General features: G+C 38.0%; 1 protein-coding gene across 4 annotated transcripts in view; it reads left to right on the top strand.

Annotated features, from left to right (window-relative positions):
* The window catches only part of PLXNB2 (plexin B2), a 251,670-nt gene extending 224,396 nt beyond the window's left edge, over positions 1-27,274 (top strand). For all 4 annotated transcript variants that reach the window (XM_036400705.2, XM_036400707.2, XM_036400706.2 and 1 more), the window contains 15 exons: positions 54-154; positions 2,433-2,662; positions 3,666-3,847; positions 4,610-4,676; positions 4,794-4,940; positions 8,251-8,407; positions 9,477-9,577; positions 10,473-10,557; positions 16,517-16,671; positions 18,278-18,438; positions 19,010-19,157; positions 19,658-19,722; positions 20,406-20,481; positions 22,491-22,565; positions 25,390-27,274. In XM_036400705.2, coding sequence (XP_036256598.1) covers positions 54-154; positions 2,433-2,662; positions 3,666-3,847; positions 4,610-4,676; positions 4,794-4,940; positions 8,251-8,407; positions 9,477-9,577; positions 10,473-10,557; positions 16,517-16,671; positions 18,278-18,438; positions 19,010-19,157; positions 19,658-19,722; positions 20,406-20,481; positions 22,491-22,565; positions 25,390-25,494 — 1,855 coding nt within the window. In that variant the 3' untranslated portion in view covers positions 25,495-27,274. The remainder of the gene's footprint in view (positions 1-53; positions 155-2,432; positions 2,663-3,665; positions 3,848-4,609; positions 4,677-4,793; positions 4,941-8,250; positions 8,408-9,476; positions 9,578-10,472; positions 10,558-16,516; positions 16,672-18,277; positions 18,439-19,009; positions 19,158-19,657; positions 19,723-20,405; positions 20,482-22,490; positions 22,566-25,389) is intronic.
* Positions 27,275-27,869: the final 595 nt, after the last annotated feature.

The raw sequence follows: 27,869 nt of genomic DNA, 5'->3' as shown, positions 1-27,869 counted from the left end.
ATTTACTTTTGCATTTTGTAACCTTTTTTCATTCTTACCTCTGTTCCATAAAGACGCAAGAGCCAACAAGCAGAACGAGAGTATGAAAAAATTAAATCACAACTTGAAGGCCTGGAGGAGAGTGTCAGAGACCGGTGCAAGAAGGAGTTCACAGGTATTACAGATATTTTCACTGCTGTGGGTCCTCTTCAGCAATCAAGACATGCTGGAGGAATGGTGCTAGCTCACTAAAACTGTCTTCTGGGAAGAAATAATCAATACATTTTAGTAGTCTTCATTACTGGCATTGACATAGAGCAGGTATTTTGCTATTATGTATGAGAGAAGTAGATAAAATAAAATAGGTACCTGAGGTTATTAAAATAAATTGATTATTTCAGTCTAAAGGAAGAACAGAGTTAGAAATTTGGAGTAGAAACTAGCTGAGATTGGGATTGCTTATAGTTATTAATATGATTGGTTATTAACACAAAGATAAGAATGCTTTATAGTGACTAACATGCACATAATATTTAGCACAATGATTGTGTGTACAATGTATGCATATTAAAAACTGTTTTCGGAGCTGCAAAATTTATTTGCAGCCATCAGCATACAAAAGGATAATTTGGTAAGCTCACAGGAAAAAAATAGCATTTTACCCTGTTCACCATGGGAAAATCTTAAGCTTGATTAGGGGAGCTAGCTAATTGTTCTGTGTAAATGTAGAGGCATCATCCCAGGGAAGGCAGCAGGATGTGTGAAGGCTCAGCATTTTACATGTTGGACTACTCATCACAAAGCTTAAATTGGGCATCTAAGTGCAAACTTTGCAAATATTGGCCTAAATGATTACCATGAAATGTCACCTCATTATCTGAATTATACTTGCTGTTGGGTCATGTTGAAATAATCTCTATTAAAAAAGTACCCACATGCTTTATTGCTATAGAGAAAACCCTATTTCATATTGACAGTGGCTAAAAAGCAAGATTGAATAAAACAGCAATTTCAGGTTTGAGTTTGACATTAATTTAAGAAGTTCTGAGTATCTCAAAGATTTCGGCCATGCTGGAAGCCTCCCTCAGTCATTTTTTTTCTGGTATTTCTGGGACAGGATGTTCTATACTTGTACAAGCTTGCTTTCTCTGGAAAACCAACTCCTTCCAGGTTCTGGACACAAACTAGAAGCAAATGTTTGAGTCAATCCCAAATGGGCTTCATTCCAAACTGTGAAACTTCATTTCAAATCCTCTCACAGTTCAAAAACATTTTGAACTGTGAGAGGATCTGTCAAGGTTTTCCCTCCCTCTCTTCCCTCTCCCTGGGCACGTCATACCCATTTCTGAAAGGAGAAGGTACCTTTCCCTTGCCAGGACAAGAGTAGAGAGTTACACATTCCTACTACCTGTTGGGTTGGAAGTTTCTTCTCTGCTCCACGAAGCACAAGCATCGGGGGAGTAGAATGCACATCCAAGGAGTAATCCAGTTCCTAAACTACATCCACCTTGACTTACAGTTAAATGAAACACTGAAGTCAAAGCACATTCTGGTTCCATACTGTGAAACTGTAATGTCAACAGCACAAAGTGCAAACTCTCTAAAATACACAAGAACAAAGATAGCCAAGGAAGGGGACAGCAGGAAGAAAGTTCTAATACCACACAGAGGGAAACAAGAAGATTCTTTGTCCCTCATCTTTGATGAATGCTATAAAATAAGAGGCAAATGAATGAGTAAGAGCAATAAAACTCTATAGGTTTTATTGAGAGACAATAGGTTGCTATATTAATTAACATGGTGTTCCAATCATCAGCAATATTGGGTAATTGGAAAGCCTTTAGCTAGAGTAGCTGCTCCAAAGGATGATTCTCTAATTTTTGTCCCTTTTAAAAACTTCAGGCTTTTGAGTCCCACAGAAATATTTCCATTCATTTCAGTGAACCATTTAACCTTCTTCCTTTCTGCCATCCCCTTCCTTTTTAGTAAATTAGCTTGCTTTACACTTTAAACCTCTCTTTCCTGGACTGCTGTGTTTTTAAAATAACTATCTGTACTAAGTGGACTCAGAGGGTATAGAATATGGATTGGGAAAAAAGAAAACTAAAACTAAAACAAGACAAAAAATATTGCAATGTCTTTTTCATGTTCTGTACTATAAACCTACATTCATCTACATGAGCTCACTCAGATGCCATAAAGGTCTTTTTACAGATAGGCAACAACAAGGAAACGATCAGTGCTAAAGGCAATTATCCTCATGTCACCAAAGGATAAGCTGTGGTTATAGTTAATAGGATGATTGTTAAAAATAGCAAGAGAAAATGTGAGATGAAATAAGTTTTTGCTGCTGAGTTGCTTTTTCACTATTACAAGGCACTCAAAGACCTTGTATTGCCTAAAAACCTGCAGAATTTTTAAACTGAACCGTTGAACTACGTTGCATATTGCAGATCTAATGATAGAGATGGAGGATCAGACAAATGATATCAACGAAGCTGGAATTCCAGTACTAGACTACAAAACGTACACCGACAGAGTCTTCTTCTTGCCCTCCAAAGATGGAGAGAAGGATGTGATGATTACAGGAAAGCTGGATATTCCTGAGGCCAGGCGCCAGACTGTGGAGCAGGCTTTGTACCAGTTCTCCAACCTCCTCAACAGCAAATCATTTCTCATTAACGTGAGTACTGAACTAGATGCACCTTGTCTCTTAGCTAGGCATACCTGTGTGTATGTGTGCAAGACAGAAGGTTTGCAAGGTTTGCAAGCACAACTGAACAAAAATTAATAAAAATAAGTGATTTTCATATGGTTCTGATTTCACAGTAACTACTGCAGATATGTGGCATCACAGCCAGAGGTTCATGTTGGATCTCACATTTCTGTGCCAGGTCATGCAATATGGAGTTAGTGAACATTGCAGTGGCTGTAAAAAGCAGGTATTTCCCAATCTGGCATAAAAACTGGTGTTACAAGTTTGGTTTAGCCTTTTAAGAAATGTGATCAGAGAGTGCTGATTCCATCCTGGCTCCTCACAGGAGTCACTTGTGGACAGCCATCTACCAGAATCTCTGCCCCAATGAAGGTAGAGGCTCCTCAAGTGGCCTATTCAACAAGAATGATGAGTGCTCACAGCTGCTCTGAAGAGACTTATAATTGCTCACTCTCAAAAACAGAAGCTCATTGTCAGACACCTAAATATAGATTTAGGCTTCTAGCTTTTTCTCTTTTTTTTTTTTTTTTTTTAATGAGAATCTACTGCTGAGCTAGTTAATGGTAGAATTAGAGTTCATGGCAGATGAGAGCACATTTAGAGGTGTACTTACATTAGTGTCTTTGTAATTTGATGTGAAAGGACTGGGAATTTGGGGGAGAGGAGAGTTGATTTTCACTTTTAAAATTGTCACAGAACACTATTTTACATTTAATTAAAACATCCTTTTTAGATAAGCTTTTAGAGAAGTATATAAGCATTCCTTAGGTCGGTCTAGTACATTGTATATCTAAAATCAAAATTTAGGCAGCATTTTTATATAAGTTCTTTCAAACTTCTGAAAACTTTTTGATTCAGCACTTAGGAGATTTAATATTAAAATAATATTGCTTGTCTTAGTGCAGACAAGTATTGAGGTTCTTCAGAAACCTGTAATCTGACTTCATTTTACATTTTCTTTCTTTTTCAGTTTATTCACACACTGGAAAACCAAAGGGAGTTCTCTGCTCGAGCTAAAGTGTATTTTGCATCTTTACTGACTGTTGCTTTACATGGAAAACTAGAATACTACACTGACATCATGAGGACGCTTTTCTTAGAACTGATGGAGCAGTATGTTGTGGCCAAAAACCCAAAGCTGATGCTAAGAAGGTTTGAATGATTGTCATATTTTCTGTATGTCTCTGGCTTTCTGTAAATGTGTTTCTTTTACGGTGTGACTGTGGTAAAATGCCAGCTTTCTGTAAAATCAGAAATAACTTGGCCCAAGCATATTGGCAAGACAAGCCCACCAGGAGCAGCTGTGGAAGGCACCAGCAGGATGCTGGACAGGACTGCTTATTCAAATACTGCGGTGTAGAAACACCTACCTTACTTTGAAATACCACACTGAACATTTAATTTACTTTTTAATCTAACTTTATTCCAAATGATCCAGCATTTATACCACACATCACCTCCATAATGAGCACACACAATCAGCTGCATTGTGCCTTCAGCGAGGGCTTGCTCTAGTGTTTTAACCCAGCTGTTACTCCCAATAAATTTCAATAGATCTTGCTCTGTGTATGTTGTAGTTTTGTAATCTGTAGGTTGTTTCCCAGTAACTGCACAACTGGGTTAAGTTTTTAGCTCTCACAGTGCAGACCCAATTTAAGATTTTGAATAAAGAATGTGTGCTTTTCAGCAGTGAGATGAAGGCACCTACTCAGGACTGATGAGCAATACAAAGCACTTATCATAAAGCAAATATATGCTTTCAAGACTCTATAGGGAAATCATTGCATTAGGAGACTTAATGCAGTTAAGCATGTAAAAAGATTATATTTCAAGCAAGCAGTGGTTTTTGGGTTTTTTTTAAGCCTTGTCATTAAGTGCCCTTGCTATATTCAGGGTTGGTTATTTTTTTTTCAGATCTGAAACGGTTGTTGAGAGAATGTTGTCTAACTGGATGTCTATTTGTTTATATCAGTACCTCAAGGTAAGAGTTGAAGTCTGTTGCCTGTGTTTGGTTTTTTTTTTTTTAATCGGTAATAATTAACAAAGCTGCATTTGTGTATGTCTTTTGATTTTCTTTTATTTCCTTTTCTTTACATAGGATAATGCTGGGGAGCCTCTTTATAAATTGTTCAAGGCTATCAAACACCAGGTAGAAAAAGGCCCAGTGGACGCTGTGCTGAAGAAAGCAAAGTATACACTGAATGACACAGGCTTACTAGGAGATGATGTAGAGTACACACAGCTGGTAAGCAAAGCATGATTAATAGATTTTAAAATCATTTTTTATTTTAAAATTAATTCCTATAGTGTTAAGTCTGTACAGAGTTTTCTAGACTACTGTGAACTGCATAAAAACTCTGGTCATGGGCAGGATTGTCGGTAGCTTGACCAAAACAAGTCTCCAAGCAGGAAAACAAAATTATAAAGTATTTTCTAAAGTAAAATTCAAATCCTGCCACTGCAGAATCCATTTCATTTAATCCCTTTCATAATTCTCAGTTGGTGTGAAAAGTGGTCAGGATGTTTGGCTCCTCCCCTTTTCCCATCTAAATTCATTGGCAATTGATTTTTGCAGAATTCTTGCACTGCCATTTTGCCTGAACTTCAGGTTTTCTCCCTTGTGATTGCTGCTGATCAGCATACTGAACAGCATTTTAGAGATCATTTTATTAGTATACCAGATTGTGCTCCTCTGCAGTCCTGTGAGATGGCTCCACAATCTCCAGAACACTTTATGAACCTCTTTCTACATTTTTTTCTGTGTGAGTTAAGATCTCCTGACCATGGGCAGCCCAACTGGCATTGAAAGTAGTTTATTTCCTCCCTGGGAAATAATTCCCTACAGTGCCTCTACAGCCAGTTTGGAGACCTGTGTTAGTTGCTTCAAGTGGGAAGAAATGGATATTCCTGGCAAGGGAACTCAACCTCTGCCTCTATCTGATCACCAGTGCCATGGTCTAGTTCTTTTCTATTATGAATTCTACTTTAACTGGATTCTGTTCACTGTCAGAAATTTCAACCACTTTTCAAACATACTCCAGAACACAGATTCACCGTCCTTTTGGAAAAACTCGAGCAGCCCACTCCTTAGCTCTTCAGGGAGTGTAAAATCTAGTGTTACTCTTTCTGACAGTCTTGCTGGTTTTCTTCAGGGTACAGTGTAGTGAATATCAAAGATGGACAGGCTGTCCTTCAGAGACCAATTCATGATTTTTTTCCCTTTCTAACTTCTTTTTTATTGACATGTTAGGAGTCATTTGTAGTTGTCTTCAACTGAGAAAGATGCAGTGACATATATGCAGCGTAGAAAAGAAATTTAATAAAAAGCTTTATTAAGCCCTTGGCTGGGGGGAAAAAAAAAATCACCATTTTATGTATTCTGAAAGGATTCTGATGGGAGGGCTGATAGGAGTTCTGTAGGACTTGGAGTCATGGAGTCACCACACTGTGACCTTAGAGAGTAGCTTGATGAAGAATGTGTTGAGCAAGAAGAAATTTAAAGTTCAACTGATTAGTTTGAGTAGTTGAACTAATTGTTCAACTAATGGGGATTAGTTCAACTAGTTGGGGATTAGTTTAGGTACCATCTTTATAAGTGCCACCCACAGAAAACACACTGACTGGCAATGCTGGCTATAATTTTTGTTGTGTATGGAAAACAAAATTTATTTGCACTGTACATCATGTAAGTCTTAATGGCAATAATTCTTTATTTAGTCTGTTTCTTTTCATTTAAAAAAAGAACCTGCAATTAAGCTATATGACTCAGTGTGAATCAGAAAATTCATGAATGCAATCAGATATGGGCACAACACACTTATTAGCTAGATTTAAACATTATAATATTGTACAACAGCAGTATTCGGTCCACACTCTACCGATTTCCCATCAAACAAATACTTTTTGTATGTGCATGAGTGGAAGTTGATGAGATGTATGTATATGTGTATATACATATGATAAAAGATTATGGAGGGGGCTACTATTACCATTAGTTTTTGGGATCTTTGGCATGATGATGATGATGATGCTGTGGTAACCAAACAGTTAGGGAGCATATGTGCACCAGTGTAGGTTAAAGCATGAGTTAATTCCTTCACTTCTTCCTGAAAGTGAGACAAGGTGGGTAAGTACAGCACAGAGCAGTTGTCTGCTCTCTAATTGTTCTTATTTAAAAGATGAATCTGTTTTGCATCACTGGTTACACTGACATGCTGCATACTGAACCAGCAGCAAAATCATGTCTAATTACCATAAAGCTAATAGGAAAAGGAAGGTGAAATCTCATGATTAGTTTGAGCATTCTGTCAAGGGACAGTGCAATCATGTTTAATTTGACTGCCGTATGGCATAGCTTTTCTTCACTTTTTCAAAATACCAGCCATGCAAGTTTATTTCTGAGGTCTGATGTGATAAATTCAGGCATTGTGGTTGGCAGGACTGTATGTGTCTGAGAGCTGCAGTGCTTCACATGTGCCTCACCTCCTAAGTTGCCTGACTGGCAAAAGATCCACAAGGGCTCTAAGCTGTACTACTGATTCAGCTAGTGAAAGAAAGAGGCTTTTTATAGTATCTATTTGGGCTTTAATTTTTTTTTCCTGTCTGGGGAGGTATTCTGGCCATGGTTTTCTTTTTTGTTTTTTTCTATCTTGAAACTGACACTTACATAGCAAAGCTTCTTTCAAAAAAATCACTCTAGATTTAGCAAATTACAGGCTTTCAAGAAATTCTCTTTAACATTAAGAAAATCATGACAATACTATCAGAAAACAGTAATATTTAAAATGCTGGAACTAGCATAAGCTACTTAGGTGTATTCCCTGCAGCTATTAGAGTTATTAGGACAACAGTAGGCAGTAAATGAGGTATTCAAATACACAAGATTATAGAAATTACTTTTATATGTACATAAGTGTGTGTGTGTGTGTGTGTGTGTTTAATAAACAGCTGGTAACAGGAAGTAAAATTTTGGAGAGCTGAGCTACTCATTGCTCATCAGTTGAGCCATGTTAAATTACCATATGTACAGAAGTAGTCTGCTCATCTTTAAAACCACTGCCATGAAGAAAGCATAAAGGAAGGCAAAAGCACATAATATTTGAAAGTTCAACGAAGTACAATTCAAATTATTCTTGGGAACTCATGAAATTTAGGCACTGCAATACTTGGCCTCTTTATGTTTATATTATCAGGTTAAATGTGAAGCATGTAATGAGTCAGTGGTCCAACTGCTTTGTTCTTGCGTGTTTCTCTTTAATAAACTCCCAAGACTTAATAATATTAGCATATTAGACATGACTAAATCTACTCTGTATCTTTTCTGTCTTGTTTTCGTGGGAGAAATTAACTGGAATTTATGATAGCTGGTTGGCTGCATAACAGCAAAAGATCCTTCAAATAATCTATACTCCCATTGCAAATATGCGTTGCTGTGCAATAATCATTGCTTGGTGAATTTCATATACTGTTTGCATTGAAATCACCCAGAGGAACAGATTCAGAGGTAATTCAGCACTGATTTGCCTTAATAACCCTGTACATTCTTTTCTTCACAGACAGTTAATGTATATGTGCAGGAGGGAGGAAATGATTCCATACCTGTGAAAGTGCTCAACTGTGACACCATATCACAAGTGAAGGAAAAGATAATAGACCAAGTCTATCGAAACCTGCCGTGTTCTCAGTGGCCAAAAGCTGACAGTGTAGTTCTTGGTATGTAGCTACCTGTGATACTATATTGAACAGCTGAGATCTGTTGTGTGTCTTTTTATTTTCTGGAAAAAATGTCTGTAAGAGGATATTATTGCTTGGTTATGGTTTGGCTTGTTGTTTGGTTGTTTTTTTTTTTTTTAAAAAGCTCAATTCATGTTCAGCTGAGTGGAAAAATACAGTATTTTGCAGCAATCTGAATATGCTTTAAAAATTAATATTTTCTTATGAGTTACATTTTTTGACTCTTAAAGTTTTGGTATACTGTCATCAGCATTGCAAGAGCCTGTTAATGATTATTGGCACAAATGAATTCATGTCTGACAGAGTCAGTATCTCAGGTACTAATTAATGTGATAATGACAGCATGGATAATTAACTGATGGAGAAGTAATGATGCAATTTCAGAAACTGGTACTGATTTTTAGTTGCCTTAATGATGGTTATTCAAAAGAATTATAACTTACAGGAACTGCACTTTTAGGAGATGATGTACCACTTAGTCTCTGAAATCATCCTCCTTGAAGGCTTTCAAAATAGCTGTTCTCTTCTTGACAAAAAAAAAAAAAGGAAATGGTGTTCCTTAAAATGCCTAATAGACTCAGAATTAAAGCTCCAATTGATAATTTTTTCAATAGTTTCATTACTGCATTAATCTGAAAGTAGAAGATTAAATTCTTGCACTTCAGAAAATCCTAGTAAATCCCCTAAAAATGTCTTTTCTATTCCATGAAATCCTACTCTGTTTGGGACCGATAGCAGATCTTACTATATATATTTATTGAATTCTATGAGAAGGAATTAAAGTTTTTATGGAAGATAATCAGAAGTCATATGCATGGTTAGGAATAGTTCATGCAAACTTCTGTAATAAAGACCAAATGATTAAGCAATAAAAAACACACACTGGGGCATGTGCTACATTACTTCTGATGTTCCACAATGTGTCAGTGGGCCTGTAAAACTTCCTTGGAGTAGTTTGTTTTGTTTTGGTTTGGGTTGTTTTTGGTTTTGTGGGTTTTTTTGTTTTGGGTTTTTTTAATTGTTTTTTCTCACTTTAATTGCCCCTTAGAATGGCGTCCAGGTTCTACTGCACAGATCCTCTCAGACTTGGATTTAACATCCCAAAGAGATGGCAGATGGAAACGTATCAACACACTAATGCATTACAATGTAAGGTGTTTCAAAAATATTGTTCACACCTGTTACCTGTTTTCTTGTAATAAATAAAATCTTTATTTGTTTATAGAGAAATTTCAGTGATACATAGAGGTTGCCCAGAGAAGATGATAAAGAATCAAAATTAAAACACAGGTCTGAGTCTAGTCAGTAAAAGGTTTGGACTGTGAAAGACTGGGTCTAGGCATTCTGCCTAAGCGTTTTATATAATAACACAAAACCTAAATGCCAGTACCTTGGTTTCTTCAACATTGGAGTATCCAAATCCAAATTCCATTTTGAACATTCAACTTTTTGCTGGGCCTCATATTCATCTTTTCTTTTCTCCACCACTTTCTACCCCTGAGAATTGTCTTTGTCCTTGCTGTGCTGCTAAATAGATTTTGAGTTGGTCTGCTTTGTTCAAAAGCCCAATCAGGAGAGCAGATGTTGATGTTGTTGTACTGTCTGTTTTAGGTTTCATACTGTGCACTCTACCATGCACTTATCTTTCCTTTTTATGCTATTTATTGCTTTCTAACAACAGTTGATCCTGATTGGGAAAGAGAAAAGTTGGTTAGTTTTCCTTAAGAAAACAGACAGGTCTGATTCTTCATTATAAACCCCATTTTTGTCCAGAGAGCACCCACACCATGCTGAGGAACTATTTAAGCCTCAAAGTTCTCCTAATGTTTCAGTAATCTCAGAGGAGCTGTTGATGGGATCTCTTAGAGAGTGGGAGGGAGTCTGTTCTGAATTGCACAGCCAGTTGTCCAAAGAGCCTAGGAAGGTTAGCATTTGTCAGAAATTCCCTGCAACCAATCACAGAAACCCCAGTTTAGGGTTTAAGAAAGAGGTTCAGTAACACGTGGTTCTTTTGAAAAATATCTCTGTGTTTCTATTTCCAAAGGTCCGAGATGGTGCCACGCTCATCTTATCAAAAATGGGGATTTCCCAGCAGCCAGAGGATAATCAGCAAGATGTCCCAGGGGAAAGTAAGTGTCTTGTGGCTTCCCTACCTCCCAAGATGATCAGAAGTCAAAACACACATAGTGATGCTGCCATTTTGATTTTGTTTATCAAGCACTTCCATGGAGCTAGATATTCCCCACCAGACTATATAGAGTTTATTTGTTGTGTTACCCACTGTACACTTGCAATGGTTTTCTTTGCCCTCATTATAAAAGTCTTAAACCCTAGGACTCTAACCATAATTGCTATGAGTCCATGCCCCAACTTAATAGAAAGCACTCTTGTTAAACATTTCCTTCCATATTTTGTTTTTTAATCACACTACATCTATACTCAAACTGTACATTTCATCTTCCCAGAGCTTTATCTCTTTTTCTCCTTTCTAAAGCCTTTACTCACTTTCCTCTTCAAATTTCTTTCACTTCTTATTAGACTGAGAATTAAATGCAGTGTTCTAGATGAAGCACAGTGGAGACTAGCTCCCCTCTCCCATAATGAATCTGATGTAATTTTTTGTAGCATTTCTTACAACTGTGTTGCCTTGCAAACTCATCTCTGTACCTCCAGATTTTGCGTCTCCCTTCCTTTTGAGTGATGTTTCACCAGATATGCTAACTTGTTTTTCCCCAGGGCTTTTTAGTTGACTTTGATCGTTCCATGAATTTTGTCTCTTTATTAGATACACCATTTTTCACAATTCCTTTGCTCTTTTTGAGGTTTTCAATCCTCTGTAAGTGAGCATCAGGAATTTCCTTGTAATGTTTCTTCTCTTTCACATCACTAATGCATCTGCTGTATTGCTGTCTGCTATAGTATCCTGGACTTTGCAACACAGAAGAAACCTGTTAACTTGCAACCCATCTTAAAAGCTTTTACTTTTGTGTGTTAGTATTCTGTCTAGACCAATTTTCTATATTTCAAAATATCTTGAGACACAATATCCATTACAGCCTTGAATGCACTCAGATTTTTATGGCAACATTTACTTGTGATTATATGTTCTTAGTCACATGTATTTCCTTTTCAGTTTCTCTGGGGTTTTTTTATCCTTATATTCAGTTATTTTACATGAGGTAGAAGTTAGATTTATGGAACAATAATTGTTGAGATCATTCTTCCTCCCATGAACTCATTTGATATGCTTTTCTCTCTAGCACTGATTGCAAAGGCCATTACTTCACCTAATAGTTTCATTCCTTTAAACAGATTTACTGATCTTAGATTTAATATGTTTTGAGGGCTGGGCAGTTAAACAGGTTGGAAACAATATGCCAGAAATGTACATTTTTCAAAAAGATGGGTCTCAGCTGATAGCTCTGACAAATATGGCTATTTAGCAGAAAGGTTCAGACTTTCATTTGTTTTGAGTGTTGGACAGGAAATTAAGATGGGCAGAATTACTTACTGTTTACTTTTTACTCTGTCCTCCTGGATTCTTTCTTTTGTGACTTTTTTTCCACCAGAAAGAAGAGTCTTCTAATGGTCATGTGTACACTGCTGCTGCTATCCTCACTCTTTTACAAGTGCTTGGCATAGCTGGCCAAGCAGTGACTGTTCTGTCACAGCAGGTGCTGACCCAGCATGTTAACTTAAAAGCCATCCAGTTTAATATAGAAGGCAGTGGAGTGCAGCCAGGCAAGGTGCTGATTCCTAGTCCCTGTTCAGTTTGCCTGCACTGGTGGCTGGGGCTATGGTCACCTCACCTCTACATAAGTGGAGTGGGCTGTGAATGGAGCCTGGTGGTGCCCTTAACTTGCTTTGCTTTCTTGATATAGAATAGTGGTCAGCCTTCTGTTCTGCACTGCCAATCTTCATCCTCCTCACCTCTCTACCCCTGTGGCAGGCAGTAGAGGACCAGATCAGGTGTTTTTCTTTTTTCTTAGGTTAGGTTTTTTTCCTTTCCTTCTTCTGCAATTATATCATTCAATATGATTCAGTATGATGAAGCTCTTTGAACAAGCATAATCTATCTGTACTCCAAGGTGAATTCATTAGTTATCTGTGTGGCATACTAAATTGTAAAGGAAAAACAGACTTCTGGGGACAGTGCTGTCACACAAGGGCTCTTGCATGTTAGAGAAAAGTCTGCAGAGAATTCAGATCCCAAAGTATCAAGTGCTAACAGCTTCCACCGTGTTTCTTCTCTACACCTGTCTTGCACCATGGTAGTGTACAAATTTGGGATGACAGTGTTTCATGCCAAGCTACCCTGCTTTCTTTAGCACTGTAAGGTCCTCAGAGCTATCTGGTGCCAACTTGTTCTCTTGGAAAGCTATAAAATGTTACAAAGCTGGTACAAAGTGAGAGCCTGCTGTGACCATGATTTGTGAGACACTGTGTATAAAAGGGAGAGGAGAGGATCAGAGGCTTCCCCTCCCACACATACACATTTATATGGCACAGGGATTTACAGGGTTTGAATAAACAGAAATCCTATCCTGACTATGAATGAGGCTTGTGACGAAGTGGATTTCCTTTTATTCAGTCTCATTAACTTGCACCTTCTGCATTGAGAAGTGTCAGCTGAAGCCATTGACTGTCAGCCAAAGTAGGAGGCTTTGCACCAACTGAAAATGTAAAACCATGTTCAGAGATGTTGCTCTAAATCCTGGCGTTGCTTCTGTGCTGCTTTTATTCAGAGCTTTTAACAGGAAGACACTGGAAGCTGGAGATTGTGACAAATTAAATGCAGCATCTTTTGCTTCTGGAGACAATAAATGCAGTTACTAATTTATATCAAGAAGGAGAATGGTTCCAGTGATTTCATACTAGTATTTCTGTACTGAACTATAAACCAAAACAACACATTCTGTTGTTTTGGTTGTTTTTTTCCTGATATTATCTTTTGGGGAGTTTTTTTGTGTGTGGTTTTTTTTGTTTGTTTTTTTTTTGTTTGTTTGTTTGGTTTTTGTTGGGGTTTTTTTCCCTTTTAAAATTATGAATAAAAATAGACACAGGGTTGCAGATCAGAAATACTAATTAGCAGATCTGTTAGGGCAGCCCTTCCTCCATCTCCATGGAACAGTATTCATGAGGTAGGGGAGACTGGAAGGAAGATAATTTGCTGCACGTTGCAAAAGGGGAAAGGTGCTGCATTGTCTGATGTTTACATCATGGTTCCTACCACTGTAACTAGTGAGCACAGTCAATTTTTGCCATTAACACTCCCCCCAACACCCCAATAATTTTTTTATATTGGCCAAAGAATGTCCGAGGGCCAAGACAAAGAGCTCGGGGGGAAGCATTTGACCCCCTGGACACAATCTTCTTCCTCCTTACAGCTTGATGCTTAGTGCAACTAAGGAGATAAAAAGGAGGTATTTCCCCCTATCTTTTATTTTCTTCATTTTCTACTTTTCCATTGAGGAAAATATCATCTCATAAAACTGTTATTTTCTCTTAGCAACCATATTGCTAACATGTTTTTTTGGTCCATGATCTGAATTTCTCTTCCTCTTTCTTCCTGCTATTTATAGCAATGAAGTAAGCTCTTCAGGTTGCAGAAGTTCATCTGCTTGAGCTGTAGTCTCTTGATCCTTACTCTCCTATGAAATAACTACTATTCCACTAGTAGCCAATTCTGCTGTTGCTAAACAAACACAGAACAAACTCAGCTGCATGTAAGAGCCAGTGATCTCAGTGGAAACCACTTTAGCACTTTCCTCTTCTGTCCAAAGCTAAACTGGACCATATACCATCAGGAGGGCAAAGAGAGAATGAATTCCTTTGATTCAAAGCAGGAAGCAGGAGTGTACTAAAGAACTGACATAAGGCTGGAATATAGTTTCTGGTCTAACTGCATGATTTGATCTGTTAATTTCCAGAAGTGAATAACAGGAGATGCAAAAGAAATTCCATACTTCATGCCCAGCAGTGGTTCTTACTGTACTGGCAGATGATTGCTATGAATGGCATCTATTGTGAAATCACAACTGCTTCAAAATAAAGTGATAGCTTTTATTTTTTCTGGCTTCATTCACATGAACTTCCAAGTTGAATTAAGGACTCTCAAAGGACAATGTGATTTAATGTGGGATTTATATTTCTTCCCTACCTTGTTAAAAAGAAGTAAATGTCCCAGAAGACTGCATAACTAATGCTTTTCATGAGAATATATAAAGTAGATTCAAGCAAAAGTGTTGGCTTAGCCAGATTACTCTTAAATGTTATTTTCCCCTGTGATGTAAAATATTAAATGTACATGCAAACGGGGAAATTCAATGTAGCTGTTGAGGAACTTAGTTAATTAACTATTATGGTCAAAGTTAATGCAATTAAAAACTGATATTCTGTGCTGTAACTGCGATTCAGTTATGTTTAGAGGTGTATATTAAGGCATAAAACTTAGCAGAATGCAAAATAATTTGTACAGCAGGGCTGAATCACAATTTTTATGGGAAAAATAACTTTCATATTTTTAAGATGTCAATAATTTTAAATATACTGATTCAATAACTTCCACTGGAAAAGCACCATTGATTTTAGGGACTATGCAAAATTTCAGGAATTAAAGGAAGAGCAAACAAAACTAGGAGATTTGAAAGTGACACAGAAAACCTTTTCAAGGAATATTAATGGCAAGTTAAAACAATTGTATCATCTCTTTTAGAGCTGTCTGTAACAGAAGCTCCTTAGGCATGGAGTTTGAGCAATAGTGTGATGCTGAAATGCAAAACTGCTTCTATGCACTGTGTGATTGTTGGTCCAAGCCCTGGCACTGGGTGCAGGGCCAAGCTCCAGGCAGCACAGTGAGGCACTGTAACCATCCATTATCATCCAAGTGCTTACTCCTGTTTCTGCTTTATTGTAACAGATTTGATGTGAGTCTCTCCCTCTGGTTTAAACTATGAATACTTACAAACAATTTTTGTTTTAAATCTTATTAGAATGTATATGAATTTGCTTCAGTCATTATCTCTGGTTGCTGAAATTCATGTAATCTCAGTGAAGGGAGATTTTTCCTCCTCTCAACTACAAAGTCAAGTGGTGCTTATCAAAGCTGATAAAAGGAAAGTTTGAACTGAGGTACCATACTTTGACCTCAGCAAGTGGAGTGAAGATGTGAATTGTAATGGTTTTACCTAGAGAAAAGGTTGTACCAGGTTGTACCAGGAGTAGGCTGCAATTTGTATTTCTGTGGTGGCTATGGGGTCAGACCTAGCTAAGATTCTATAACTTGATCATGTCTTTGAGAATTCACAAAGAAGAAAAGAACTTAATTGTGTGGACCTCAAAACATACACATACTGTGTTTACATGACTGTTGTGATTTAGGAATGGTATTATTCAATTTACTCTTCTACCACTCCGAGACATGCACTGCTTGCTCGCTTCCCCCTACACCTTCCCCTCCCCTGCAGTGGGATGGAGAGGACAATGGGAGACACAAAAAGTAAAAATCATGGGTTGAGATAACAATTTACTGGAAACAGCAAAGAGATGAGAAAAGAAAACTAATGACAGTGGATATAAGAAAAGAAACATTATTGCTCACCATAGAAACCCCCAACAACAGACAGTACCTGACTGCTCCCTCTGTTATGCTGTTCCACTGAAACTGGCATTACCCCACTGCTCCTTCCACACTTACTCCACTGGAAGGAACCCCTTCTCCCCAGAGGAAAGTCCCTTCTCCCCACCTGTGACAATGACATGAGGTGATTCAGAACAACCTCCAGGTCCCAGCCATGACTCCTCTTGGCTACTGCAAAAATTATCCCTGTCCTGGCTTGAAGTTTTCCTATTGCGTGATTCTTTCCTCTCCCTTTGGTCTTGACAAAAGCAAGTTTTTTTCAGCTCTGTGCCACTGAACATTTAGTACTTGAGTTGTGTATGTTGGACAGGAATAGAGTAATCTAGATCCCTTTGACAAGAGGACAGGTATGTTAAGGATAGGGAACCTGTATATATGTATATGATTACTTTTGTGTTGCTGTTTTGGGGTTGGATGTTTTTTATAATTATTGCAATTACTGTTTCTAGGGCATGCACTCCTGGAAGATGAAAACAAGGTCTGGCATCTAGTCCGGCCAGTGGATGAAATGGATGAAGGGAAATCAAAGCGGGGCAGTGTGAAAGAAAAAGAGAGGACCAAAGCTATTACAGAGATCTACCTGACCAGACTTCTTTCTGTGAAGGTAGGACTCAGATGTGCTGTAGTTAACTTTACTTCTATAGATTTTGAGATACAACTGAGGCAATACGTGCAAATATTAGTCATGTGTTCATCTGCAATTTGGAATATGTGCCATGTACATACAAGCTGGTGTTCAAGGCTTCAAGTGATTAACATGCCCTGAGGAGATAATGTACAACTCCTGCTCAAAGCTGAGAACCACGATTGTGTGATCGTTAAATAAGGATTTTCCTTGCAAGACAAAGATGGATATTTTGCTCAGTGCCACCTGTTTAGATAATACTTTGTTGGGTTTTCTTTTGAACTGAATGCTTTATAAACTTCTATATTTCCTATAATATTTCCCTGTTCTTGTATGTGATCAATGTTCCAGTAAAACCCGAAAAAAAACCAAGTCTCCAAATAATAATAGTGCTTTTAGAGAATTTTTAGTGCCTATACTGCAGAATTGATAATGAGAAAAATAAATTTTTAAACATTTCTCCATGGAGAAAGAATTAGAATTTACAATAATGTGTTTAATGACCACAAAGTCAGGCTCCTTTTGTGAAAATGATGTCAGTCTGGCTCCAGCTAAGGCCACTTGTCCAAGCATGGAAGTGGATATGAAGGAAAGTCTTCAGATAGATGACATAGACTCAGGATGAAGAACCAAAAAGACGCTTGCATCCCTTTCTTCTGATAATAAAGCCACTGCTTTGTATTCCCAATAGCCATTTTATAAGTTATTACCAAGTCTGGAGCTTTACTGACTCATAAAATGTTGGTGAGGTGTTACAGCTGAGATCACATCTACCCCTTCAACCCTGGGACTTGTGTGTTCTGGCTGAGAGTAGAATGTCTTAGAGCTCCCTGCCATCTGGGTCCCTTTCCTGTTTGGAGGCTGTCAGCTGGAGTCATGCTTGGGAAGAGGATGCAGCCCTTCAAAGGTCCCTGTAGGGCCAATCAGTTGACTGGGGATGAGCTCTGTGTTGCCTCAACAGGGTCCTCTCTAAAACAAGGGGACAGTCTCTGAGGTTGCCATTACTAAGATCCAGGCAGATGCCAGAATCCAAGAACTTCTTGGACACTTCACTTCTGGACACTTCACTCCTTGGGCTCTGTGGATCCCATGAAGCTGAGTCAGACTGGATGTCTGATGAGGCCCATCTGCTTGCCCTTAGACAAAAAAGGGCAAATGCTCATAGCACTTCTTCCTCTCAGTCTGTCTTTAAAAATTGCAGTGCTCTGCTGTCAGAGAAACTGGATGTGGGAAGCTGCAAAACCTTTAAAAAGTGGCTAAAAATTATTTCATGTGCACAATGATCCTGAAGGGTAAATGTAGCAACCAATTTCCTCTTCTTCTGTCAAGCAGAAGGCACACCTTGCTGTGCAAACCATAGGATTTCTGGTGAAGTCACAACCTTTGAGTCTAGAACATAAGAAGGTCTTTACTGTGTTGGCAGTTTACAAATTCACTGCTCTAAGAAATTGCTTACTTTTTGTCACTCTTAGCACTCAGGATAAAGGCCATCAGTGACAGCAAATGGATTATGTCCATCGGAATAAAAGATGCTGAGTTCAGCTTGTAACACGAATGAAACTGATTTTTTAAAATTTGCTTTTAGGGGACACTTCAGCAGTTTGTAGATGACTTCTTTCATAGTGTGCTCAACTCAAACCATGTGGTACCACCAGCTGTGAAGTATTTCTTTGACTTTCTTGATGAGCAAGCAGAAAAACATGACATCAAGGATGAAGATACCATTCACATCTGGAAAACAAACAGGTACAGTATGAACAGAGTCATTGCAGAGAAATAAGAGTATAATTCCCAGGTACATACTAACACTCTTACCATAAATCAAAGTAAATTTCATTTATAATCCTCAGAATTTTGAGATAATATGTTTGTGTGATGAAAAAGATTCCCTGTAAGCCTAGAAGCGGCAAAAAATGAAACCGGTTTACCTATGGGATTGTCACTGGCAGATTTACCATATTTTACTTTTTGTCTTTCCTCGGAGAAGAGGAAAGCAAGAGACAAATGGGACCAGATTTACCTGTCAAATCACAAAATCTAACACATACTACTTGATAGTTTCTCTGACCATGCATACATTCTTCCTTGCTCTTTTGGGGCACTCAAGATCCTTCTCATATGAGTTTTTCTGAGAGTAAAGAGTTGGTTTTTAAGCATGGAACCCAAACAAGCTTGTATAAACATTGAAATATAAAATTAAACATCACTCTTGTGAGGAGATGGAAATGCAAAGCCCATACTTGATTTCATGTGATTTTCTTGTTGTAGAATATTTATTGTGTAAAAAGGATTATTTATCTTTTTCTTTGCTTTGTAGCCTGCCTCTTAGATTCTGGGTAAACATACTGAAAAATCCCCATTTCATCTTTGATGTTCATGTTCATGAAGTAGTGGATGCTTCCTTGTCAGTCATTGCACAGACTTTCATGGATGCTTGCACAAGAACAGAGCACAAATTAAGCAGAGTAAGTGATTTGCATTCTACATCCTGACTATGCTCATGCCTGACGAGACAAAAGGCATCCTCACAGACAATACCCATTCTCTGAGGAGATACAGCCTTGATCGTTTCTTTTTAGTTTTATAATGAAGTTAACATTTCACCACTTAACAGGTGGGTGAACTGTCAGTATTTCTGTGTAGTCTGCCAATTGATGCTATTGAAAAAGCAGAAGATAGCAACTGCTTTTATAAAAAGCATGTTTAAGAACTGATTATGTCAGGTCCACCAATAATTTATTATCACCTTGCATTGATACGTTTGTAAAACTCAGCAGTTATACCATGTGTAAGCACCATCTTTTTATTAAATAATCCCACCTTTGTTAATAAGTATCCAAATGTTAATATCTGTAAAGCTCAAGTGTATGTGAATATAAAGGCTTGATCTTACATTCTTGACTTTCTTTTGCTTCCTAGAAATGTTCATAAATACCTACATTTTTCCATATTCTAAATTTTTCAGGATTCTCCAAGTAATAAATTACTTTATGCGAAAGAAATCTCTAACTATAAGAAAATGGTGGAAGAGTAAGTATCAACTCTTTTCATGGTTATTCAGTTGTTGTTAGGATTTTAAGCCTGTGTAAGAAGAAAAGGGAGTGCTGATATAGTCAAAGTCAGCTGTCAAATATTAAAAATTTTACACTCAAAGGTTTAAAGATCCCCTTGGTGGTGGCATTGGCAGAGTTGAAATGGAGCTCCATTAGGACCCAGTGCATATTCTTGTCTGTACAGACAGAAGAAGAGATTTATTCAGAAGAAAATATGAAGCTGTTTTCTGCAGTTTGCTACTCACATGATCTGTCTAACAAATGCTGCACTTCCAGAAGTCAGTAGAGACCAAATCCTGAAAACATTTTCATAAACATTCCTTTTTTCTGTCTCTGACTTTATTCATTTACAAATTGGAAATTCTGTTAATATCATGGAAGATCTGCCACACAAGAAAGCTCTTGACAGTTTTAAGACCTAAAATAATCATTATCTGCAATTATAGATTTTTTTTTCCTGTGGTACGTTCCTATACAATCAGGTAAGATTTACCTCTACTGCAAAAGTACTAATATTGGAAGGCAGGATTGCTGAAGGAATCATTGGTCTGTTATGTCTTCTTCCTGTGTTAGTAAGGAAGCATGTTTGAAATAATGGCAGAATTACCAGAAAGAAACAGTTTATTTTCTTAACTGAAACTCTTTTTTAATCTCTTGCAGTTACTACAAAGGTATTCGTCAGATGGTGCCAGTGAGTGACCAAGACATGAATACCCATCTAGCAGAGATTTCTAGGGTAAGAAGAAAATCCATTTTTTTGTAGTGAAATTGGAGCCAAGTATAATACTGGGTTTTTTTGTCTTCTCTTTCTATCTCAACAAATGGAGTCTTTTGTATGTGCAAATATCAGATGATTTCATAAATCTCTGAAATACTCCTGTTCATTGTAGTCATGCCAATATTTCAACCTTTGAAATGTTGATTATTGAATAGAATCAAGAATCCTTATTGTCACTAATCTATCTGAGTTATGCAGGGAATAGAGCACAGTGTTTGAATTTTTCAGAGCCATTGTGGAAAAATTATACACTCTTGAACTGTGCTTTCACTCCACAGCATATAGAGGATGTTTAGCATTGATCATACTGACAATGAGTAGTGACTGAATTCACAGTGCTACCACACCAAAAATTAGATTCCAGAAATTAAAGAGGAGGCATGAACATTAAGTATAGCATATTTTAGAATTGTCTATACAGGGGCAATACTTCTGCTTTATGCTACATGTAAGAAGTTCATCATGCTTGCTCAGTGGCAGATTTTGCAGTGTAGGTTATTTGGGTGACCTCACATGGAGAAGAGCAGAGTGTGGTGGTTGCTGTCTGGGACTTTGGTTGGAGATGGGTGGAACAAAGTCATTCAAAACCTGCTTCAGCCTTGAAAGATCCTGTCTGCTCTGCAGCTCAGCTCAGCTCAGGCAGGCTCTTGCCTTTGAAGCACTCTACTTAACTTGGAGAACCCGGAGAGTCCCTCACCAGCCCTAAAGATGTTGTTTAGCCTGAGCAAGAAGGCAGTGTATTTACCGGCTGGTTTGCTCATTTGCTTAATTTAGTTGAAGAGTTCTAGCGTAAGGAGGATGTTTGGGGAATTTTTTGCGGTTTGTTTATTTCAGTGCCCTTAGGACCTAACATTTTGCAGATCAACATCCTCATGAGAGCATTTCTATTTTCAGTCATTTACTACAAAACTCATCTGCAGTGACATTTCATTTTACAGTTCACTTTATTTATTACATAAATTGAGATGTATATAAAATTAGAACATTTGGTGATTAAAAGTAAATTCAATATAATGTTTTAACATCAGCGGGATATGTTCTTCCTTTCTATTTTCATTATAAATTATGATCAAAATTAATATGGAAGGAGTGATTGAACACTGCAAATTTTGACCAGCTCTAAAAGTGACTTTTATAGAGCAAGGGAAGATGGATGTTTCTCTGCTGCTTTATCCCTCGGGTAATCATTTATGCCAGTAGCAATATTTTGCAATTCTTCATTTTCTTAACTAACTTAAAAGACTAAAGGCATAGCTAGAGACTTGAATCCTACACATTTGAATGAAGAACATCTGTTCAGACAGGTAGAGCACATTCACTAAATAAGTCATATGTATGGGGGGAGGGGGAAGATAAGGTAATGGAAGGGTTATTTCCTGCTTCATTTGAAGCTCTTTCTCTCTCTCTCCTCTCACCATCCCCTCCCCCCCACCTTTCTATCATCATGTTTCGGGTGGCTTTTTCCAAATGTACATGTGCTCATGATATTGATGAGTTACACCTTTGCTGTAGTGGAGTGTGAATAATTTCCAGGATGTAAAAAGAGCTGGAGAAAGGATTTCAAACACCCATGATGACCGTGTCAGAACCAATTCTTAATATCTCAACAATATGTAGATTGTACTGAGTAAATGCTTTAGCTTTTCACACCCATGCTGCTAACAGATGTTTGAGCTGTTGAGCTGTAGCCTCAGGTTTGACGTTCAGAATTCAAACTATCTTCCCCCTCCAATGTTAAGAGTTGTGGGCAGGCTGGAAAAATAGCAGAGGGAAAGTCTTGATCTAAAAATCACCAACCAAAAGTTTTCTCACTCCTTTTCTCTGCCCCAAGTGTCATTCAACAAAAATTAAACACAGAGCTTGCATTTGGAAATTTTGTCAGTTGTACCCAACAGTTGTGCATGTGCATAAGTTTCAGCTGTGCGTGATCCTATTTTGACATGTTTGCTGCCTGCTTGTGTTAACAGGCACATACTGATTCCTTAAACACGCTTGTGGCTCTACACCAACTCTACCAGTACACTAACAAATACTATGATGAGGTAAGTTATGCCTTTTGTTTTCATGCTTTAATGTCAATGGTAAAAGGTTATGAAAGCTAACATTAGTCTAAAGGAGTGACTTCTGGATTTCACTGAATGATCAGGTAAAAGCAATGCTGAACACAAACCTTGCAGTTATATACCCTGCTTGGCAATTACACTGTTCAAGATAACATCCTTATAAATGAACAATTTCATTATGAACAATTTCATCACTATCTGATTTTGGTAGGGATAGTTTAATGGATAGTTTAACAAGATCTGAAAGATAAATAGATTTAAAAATCACTTCTCTTCAGTTCTACCATCCTAATAAATATATAACAATGTCACCAAGCAAAAAGTCATCAGAGCTATATCAGGTTTCAAGACAGTGTGCCTTTTTATTTGGAAAAATCTGTTAAACTTGTTTTGCTTGTAGGAATTGGAGCCATGACATTTTTATTTGTTAAAATGCTCTTTAAACTTCCCTGCAAGGTACCATCCCTGTTTTGCCATGCCAAGTGAAGTGCCTGCCTGCAGTAAACCAAAAGTAGAGTAACTGTTGAATGTAGCCTGATTCAAAAGCAGGCTCACAGCTTCAGTTTAAAAAGTTTCTTTGGTTTTTCACACCCTGTGGAAAGGGGGACAAAGAATATCCCAGACTAGCTGGGCTGTGGCTATGGCTCTCCAAACTTAATCTGAAGACAAAAAGAGAGAAGGAAACTTTTATTCAAAGGTTTCCATGGAAATGAATGCCTCCAGAAAACTCTCAGAATTAAAGCAAGTAAGAACAGATGCTGAATCAAAAAGGAGCACAGTACATGTGAGCTGTATTCGCTTAGTCTTGCACCTCAGCACAGTTCGTGTTTTCACTTACATTCAGCACTAAAGACAGTGAGTCGCATCCTTCGCTGCAGCTGCTTTATCCAGGAGCAGCCAGCCTGTCACAGCTTTTAAACAGATGCGAGCAGGGAAAATCAAATCATCCTGAGAAGTCTTGCAATGATGGTCAGTGGGAGAAGCAGACAGAGGAATGTAGGCCAGCCCCATGGCATTCCCTCACCCCTCACCACCAGTGCTAAGCTGGCTTTCAGCACCTTCCCAAATATGTCCGTACTTTGACCTCTTACAAAAACACTTGGGGACCCTGAATGACAGCTGAACTGTAAATCCCTGATTCATCCACACCCCAGGCAGAGCCACCAGCCTGTGGGACTTTGTCAGTGGCAGGCCAGCACACCCCAGTACATAGCTGCAGCTCTTCCCTTCCATGTACGTCACTGTGTAACAATGAGGTACATCTGATGAAAAGGCTGCTAATTCAGAATTGTGGAGATAATCTGTCAAGAACCATTCAGTAAAATTAATCAAGCTTATTTATTTTCCATGAAAATGTTTTAATTTGCATAAATTGGAACATTTTGCAGCTGCCCTTGTCTTTATTACTGACACAGTGGTTCCCAGCATGTGCTCTACCTTCTGCATCTCTGCAGGGCTTGACAATGACTAAGTGGGTACATTCTAATTGTCCACATTTATATGAAGGATATATTCACCAGTGGAGATAATCATGAATTATTTAGTCTAAATTTGAGGAGTTACAGCTAGATATAATTGTTTAAATTAAGGAAACAATATCAAATTAAATCAGGCCCAGTTTAAATACTGCAATAAGTGTTTATTAAGTCTGTCTTGTACAAATATTTTCACGCTTTAAAAACAAATTCATTAAAATAATTATTTCTAAACAAATTTGCTCCAGTGTTCGAAATGCAAACACTATACCAGCCCTTCAAAGTGAAATTATTGGCTAGATTGATTCTGACTGCATTAATCTCCATTGTCAGTGGTGTTCAAGAAGTAATAAGAACCACGGGTAGTGACAGGCAAACTCCATTTTTCCATCTTTGTACTTGCAAGTCTATATAGTATTTAAACAGTGCTAAAGGTTTCTGCTTGATTACACTGTCAGACTTATATTAATAAAGCCAGTTCTAGAAAAGGAATGGTTTTGTCACGTAACACATTTTTCTAATGGAGAAATCTAATAGCTGGTGGGAAAGTTTTCCTAAAGGATGGTGGAAATGAAAACCTTTCAAAACCTTTTGAATTTGATCTGGGAAACCCTGAAAACTCTATTTGAAGAAAAGCCTTCTCATAACAGCTGACCTTTACTAGCTCTTGTTTTCAAATCCCTTGTGTCTTAAGAGTCATATCCTCTTATAGATATTCTGTACAGCAGAGGCTGTGGGATGCTGGGGGCTCCTCAGAGGAGCTATTTGCTTTCCTGAGCTATGTTGTGCTGGGCCAGAGTCTTGGCACTTCTTGGTGATAGCCAAAAGGGAGCTGCTGGCTTTATTCCTGATATTGCCTAGAGGCACAGGAGACCTTGCGTGGTCCTGCCACATGCCTGTGCATGGACCACCCAGGAGCTTCTCATGAGTACAGCTCATGGGGATGGGATGTAATTACTGATGGTAAATGACCCTCAAGCTGTTTAGGGTGCACTGTATGTAAAAGCACTGTTTCTTAAATAGCTCTGAGGAAATTCTTCCCATGCCTGCTCCATCTTGGAATGGAATATTTTACAAGATAAAGTGCTACCTATTAATTTGCTTGTATCCCAACATAATGGGAAACATTACAGCAACTTAGATAAAGTAACAATCATTTTTACTGCCTTTGTGAAAAAATAAAACATGGGGCCTAATATATGGACTTTCGTATGGAGTGAATGCAAAAGACTCTTTACAACCAAAGTAGTATCAAACACTTGGTCTCAGAACTATGTCATACATTTTAAGCTAAATTGTTCTAAACTTTCTGTGTTTATATCTTCCAGATTATAAATGCACTTGAAGAGGATCCAGCTGCACAAAAAATGCAGCTTGCCTTCCGTTTACAGCAAATAGCAGCTGCGCTAGAGAATAAAGTGACTGACCTTTGACTCAAAAGCCGCAATAAAGAAATCTGATCTGAAGATGTTCAAATTCATTCTTCCTGTTAAGGAAATAGTGTTCTATTTTTTAATGTATAATTACAACTTTAAATGAAAGGTTTCATGGTTTTTTGATAGCAGAGGTGTAATGTAAAGAATTTTTACTGTAAATTATGCTTCTAATTAAAAGCCGTGTTGTGTGTAAATGAATCTTCTGTGGGAAAGAGAGTCCTTTGGTTGGGGGCAGGGTGGGGGGTGGAAGAAGAAAAACCTATCCTTCATTTGATTTAGTAGAATCTGAGACATCAGCATTTAGAATTCATTATGCAAGTAAATTCAATACCATAGCATCCTTTCTACCTTAAGCAATATTTGTACTAGGAAAACAATAACATACTCAGAGACACAGGCAATATCCCCTTTTATTTTGATAACTGGAAATTGACTTCCATAGAGCTCTAAAACTTGGTCTGTGCTCATAATGAACATATCGAACAAAGTGTCCGATTTCTCTGCAAGATCTAAAAATGGGATTTGCTACCACTCATGGTTCTAATTTAATTATTTATCTTAAGGGTGATGCACCACCACAGTTGGATGTGAGAGAAATAAGAGTAATGTCAGTGTAGAAGAGTTCTACTGATGAAGTCTTGTTCGGTTCAGAAATCACTGCAAAGAAGGAATCAGTCCTTAAAACTTTAAAACTCTTTGTTATTATTGTGAGTTTTATGATATATGCTAATGTGCCTTACTTGTACTAATTCTGTGAATCTGATGAATGGTTTTGTAAAAAGAAGCAGAGCAGAAAAATAAGTATTTATGTGCTATTGAATGACTTTTGTGTGAAAAACATGACCAGCAGAATGCTTGTAATTAGCTGCTTGCCGAGAGTGTGCTGTTTAACATGATTTGATTATGTATAATACCCTCTTTTAGAATGGTTCTGATGATTTTTTATTTGAATCTTGGAACTGTCCTAGAAATACCATCACTTGTTTTTATTGTATCTGTGATGTAAAATACTACTATGATATTGGAAAAAATCATATACTCATCTATTGAAAACCACTCAGTCAGTTTTGAGCCTTGGAATGCTGCATTTGATTGAATACACACTATAATCCATAGCAAAGAAAATTGAAATAACTTGTCAGAAAGTGTGTGTTTACAATATAGGTAAGCGCCGTACAAATCAGAAAGTTAGGTACGTCTTCTTAAATTGCTGTATTGCACATCAGAGAACTTTACTTCTCTTTGTCTTGCAAGTTTTTGGCAGTAAAGTAGCATTTTAATGAAGTGCTGCCATCTGTACTCCTTCATTCATTGTCCTGCCAAGCACCCGGACTCTGCTGACTCTCAGCAAGCTAATCCAGGTCTGCCGCCCGCTTTCCCTGCCTGGTAGGTTGTCACACACTGACTTTTACTGTCTGTTGATATTATTTTTTTTCCCCATTTTGAAAATTTCCTAGTATTTGTCAGTGGGCCTTTCTTTCAGTTTCTGAAAATCAAAAGCCTCACCAGAACTGGTTTCCTGCCCAGTAGGCTGTGAGCAGTTTTTTGTTTGCTTTGTACTCGACTTCTCGCATTTGTCTATAATCATTCCTGAACCTGCCTGGGCTGTAACTTATTTTATACTGTTTAGGACTGAGCTATACGACTCCTAGAGCAAGGTGCTTTGCCAGTTATTCTTTCATCAACAAAGGCATCCTAATTTCATGGCTAATCTGTTTCTTTTTCATTATTTGTAAATCCTGTTAATTGTAAATCAAATACAATGTTGTTTTTTCCATCAAGTGTCAGTGGATCTTTACTGAAACTGGGGGGATGGGTGTTGAAAGGATTTGTAATGCTCCCTCCGGGAGTGATGGAGCAGCAGCGTCCATCAGTCTGTGGTTGGGAAAGGAGGAGCGCCACACATCCTGCAGATGGAATGCCTGACATCATGCCCTTTTTATTGGCATTTGCTCTGAAAAATGACAGTACTCTGGAGAAGCAAGGATGTAGTGCAACATACCAGAGTGAGGTCTTCTTGCCTGATATATCTTGGGATTTGAAAGCCAATTAAAATACAGTCTCAGCAACATCTCTCCAGAGAGACCAGAAAGCCCTGCTTGAGCAAGCAGGGCTTTCAGAGGGAACATTAAATGTCCCCCATCAGCAGTGACTTGACACAGAGCAGTTGCAGGCTGCACCTGTGGGATGCAGCAGGGCTCTGGCTGGATCCTACCTGTGAGGCAACTGGCATGTGTGTCTGCTGACACGTGCCAGTTCATCTTGGATCCATTCGTCATTCTTGGTGCCCTTTTCTCACATCCTGGGAAATTTGTAGGCTATCAGTGCTGCTGTGCTGCCTGCCAGGGAACACAGAGGCAGATTACTGTGAG

The sequence above is a fragment of the Molothrus ater genome, chromosome 5 (genome assembly GCF_012460135.2).
Source record: "Molothrus ater isolate BHLD 08-10-18 breed brown headed cowbird chromosome 5, BPBGC_Mater_1.1, whole genome shotgun sequence".
Classification (NCBI taxonomy): Eukaryota; Metazoa; Chordata; class Aves; order Passeriformes; family Icteridae; genus Molothrus; species Molothrus ater.
The sequence above is the reverse complement of the archived record's forward strand: the minus strand, read 5'-3'. Positions and strand labels throughout refer to the sequence as shown.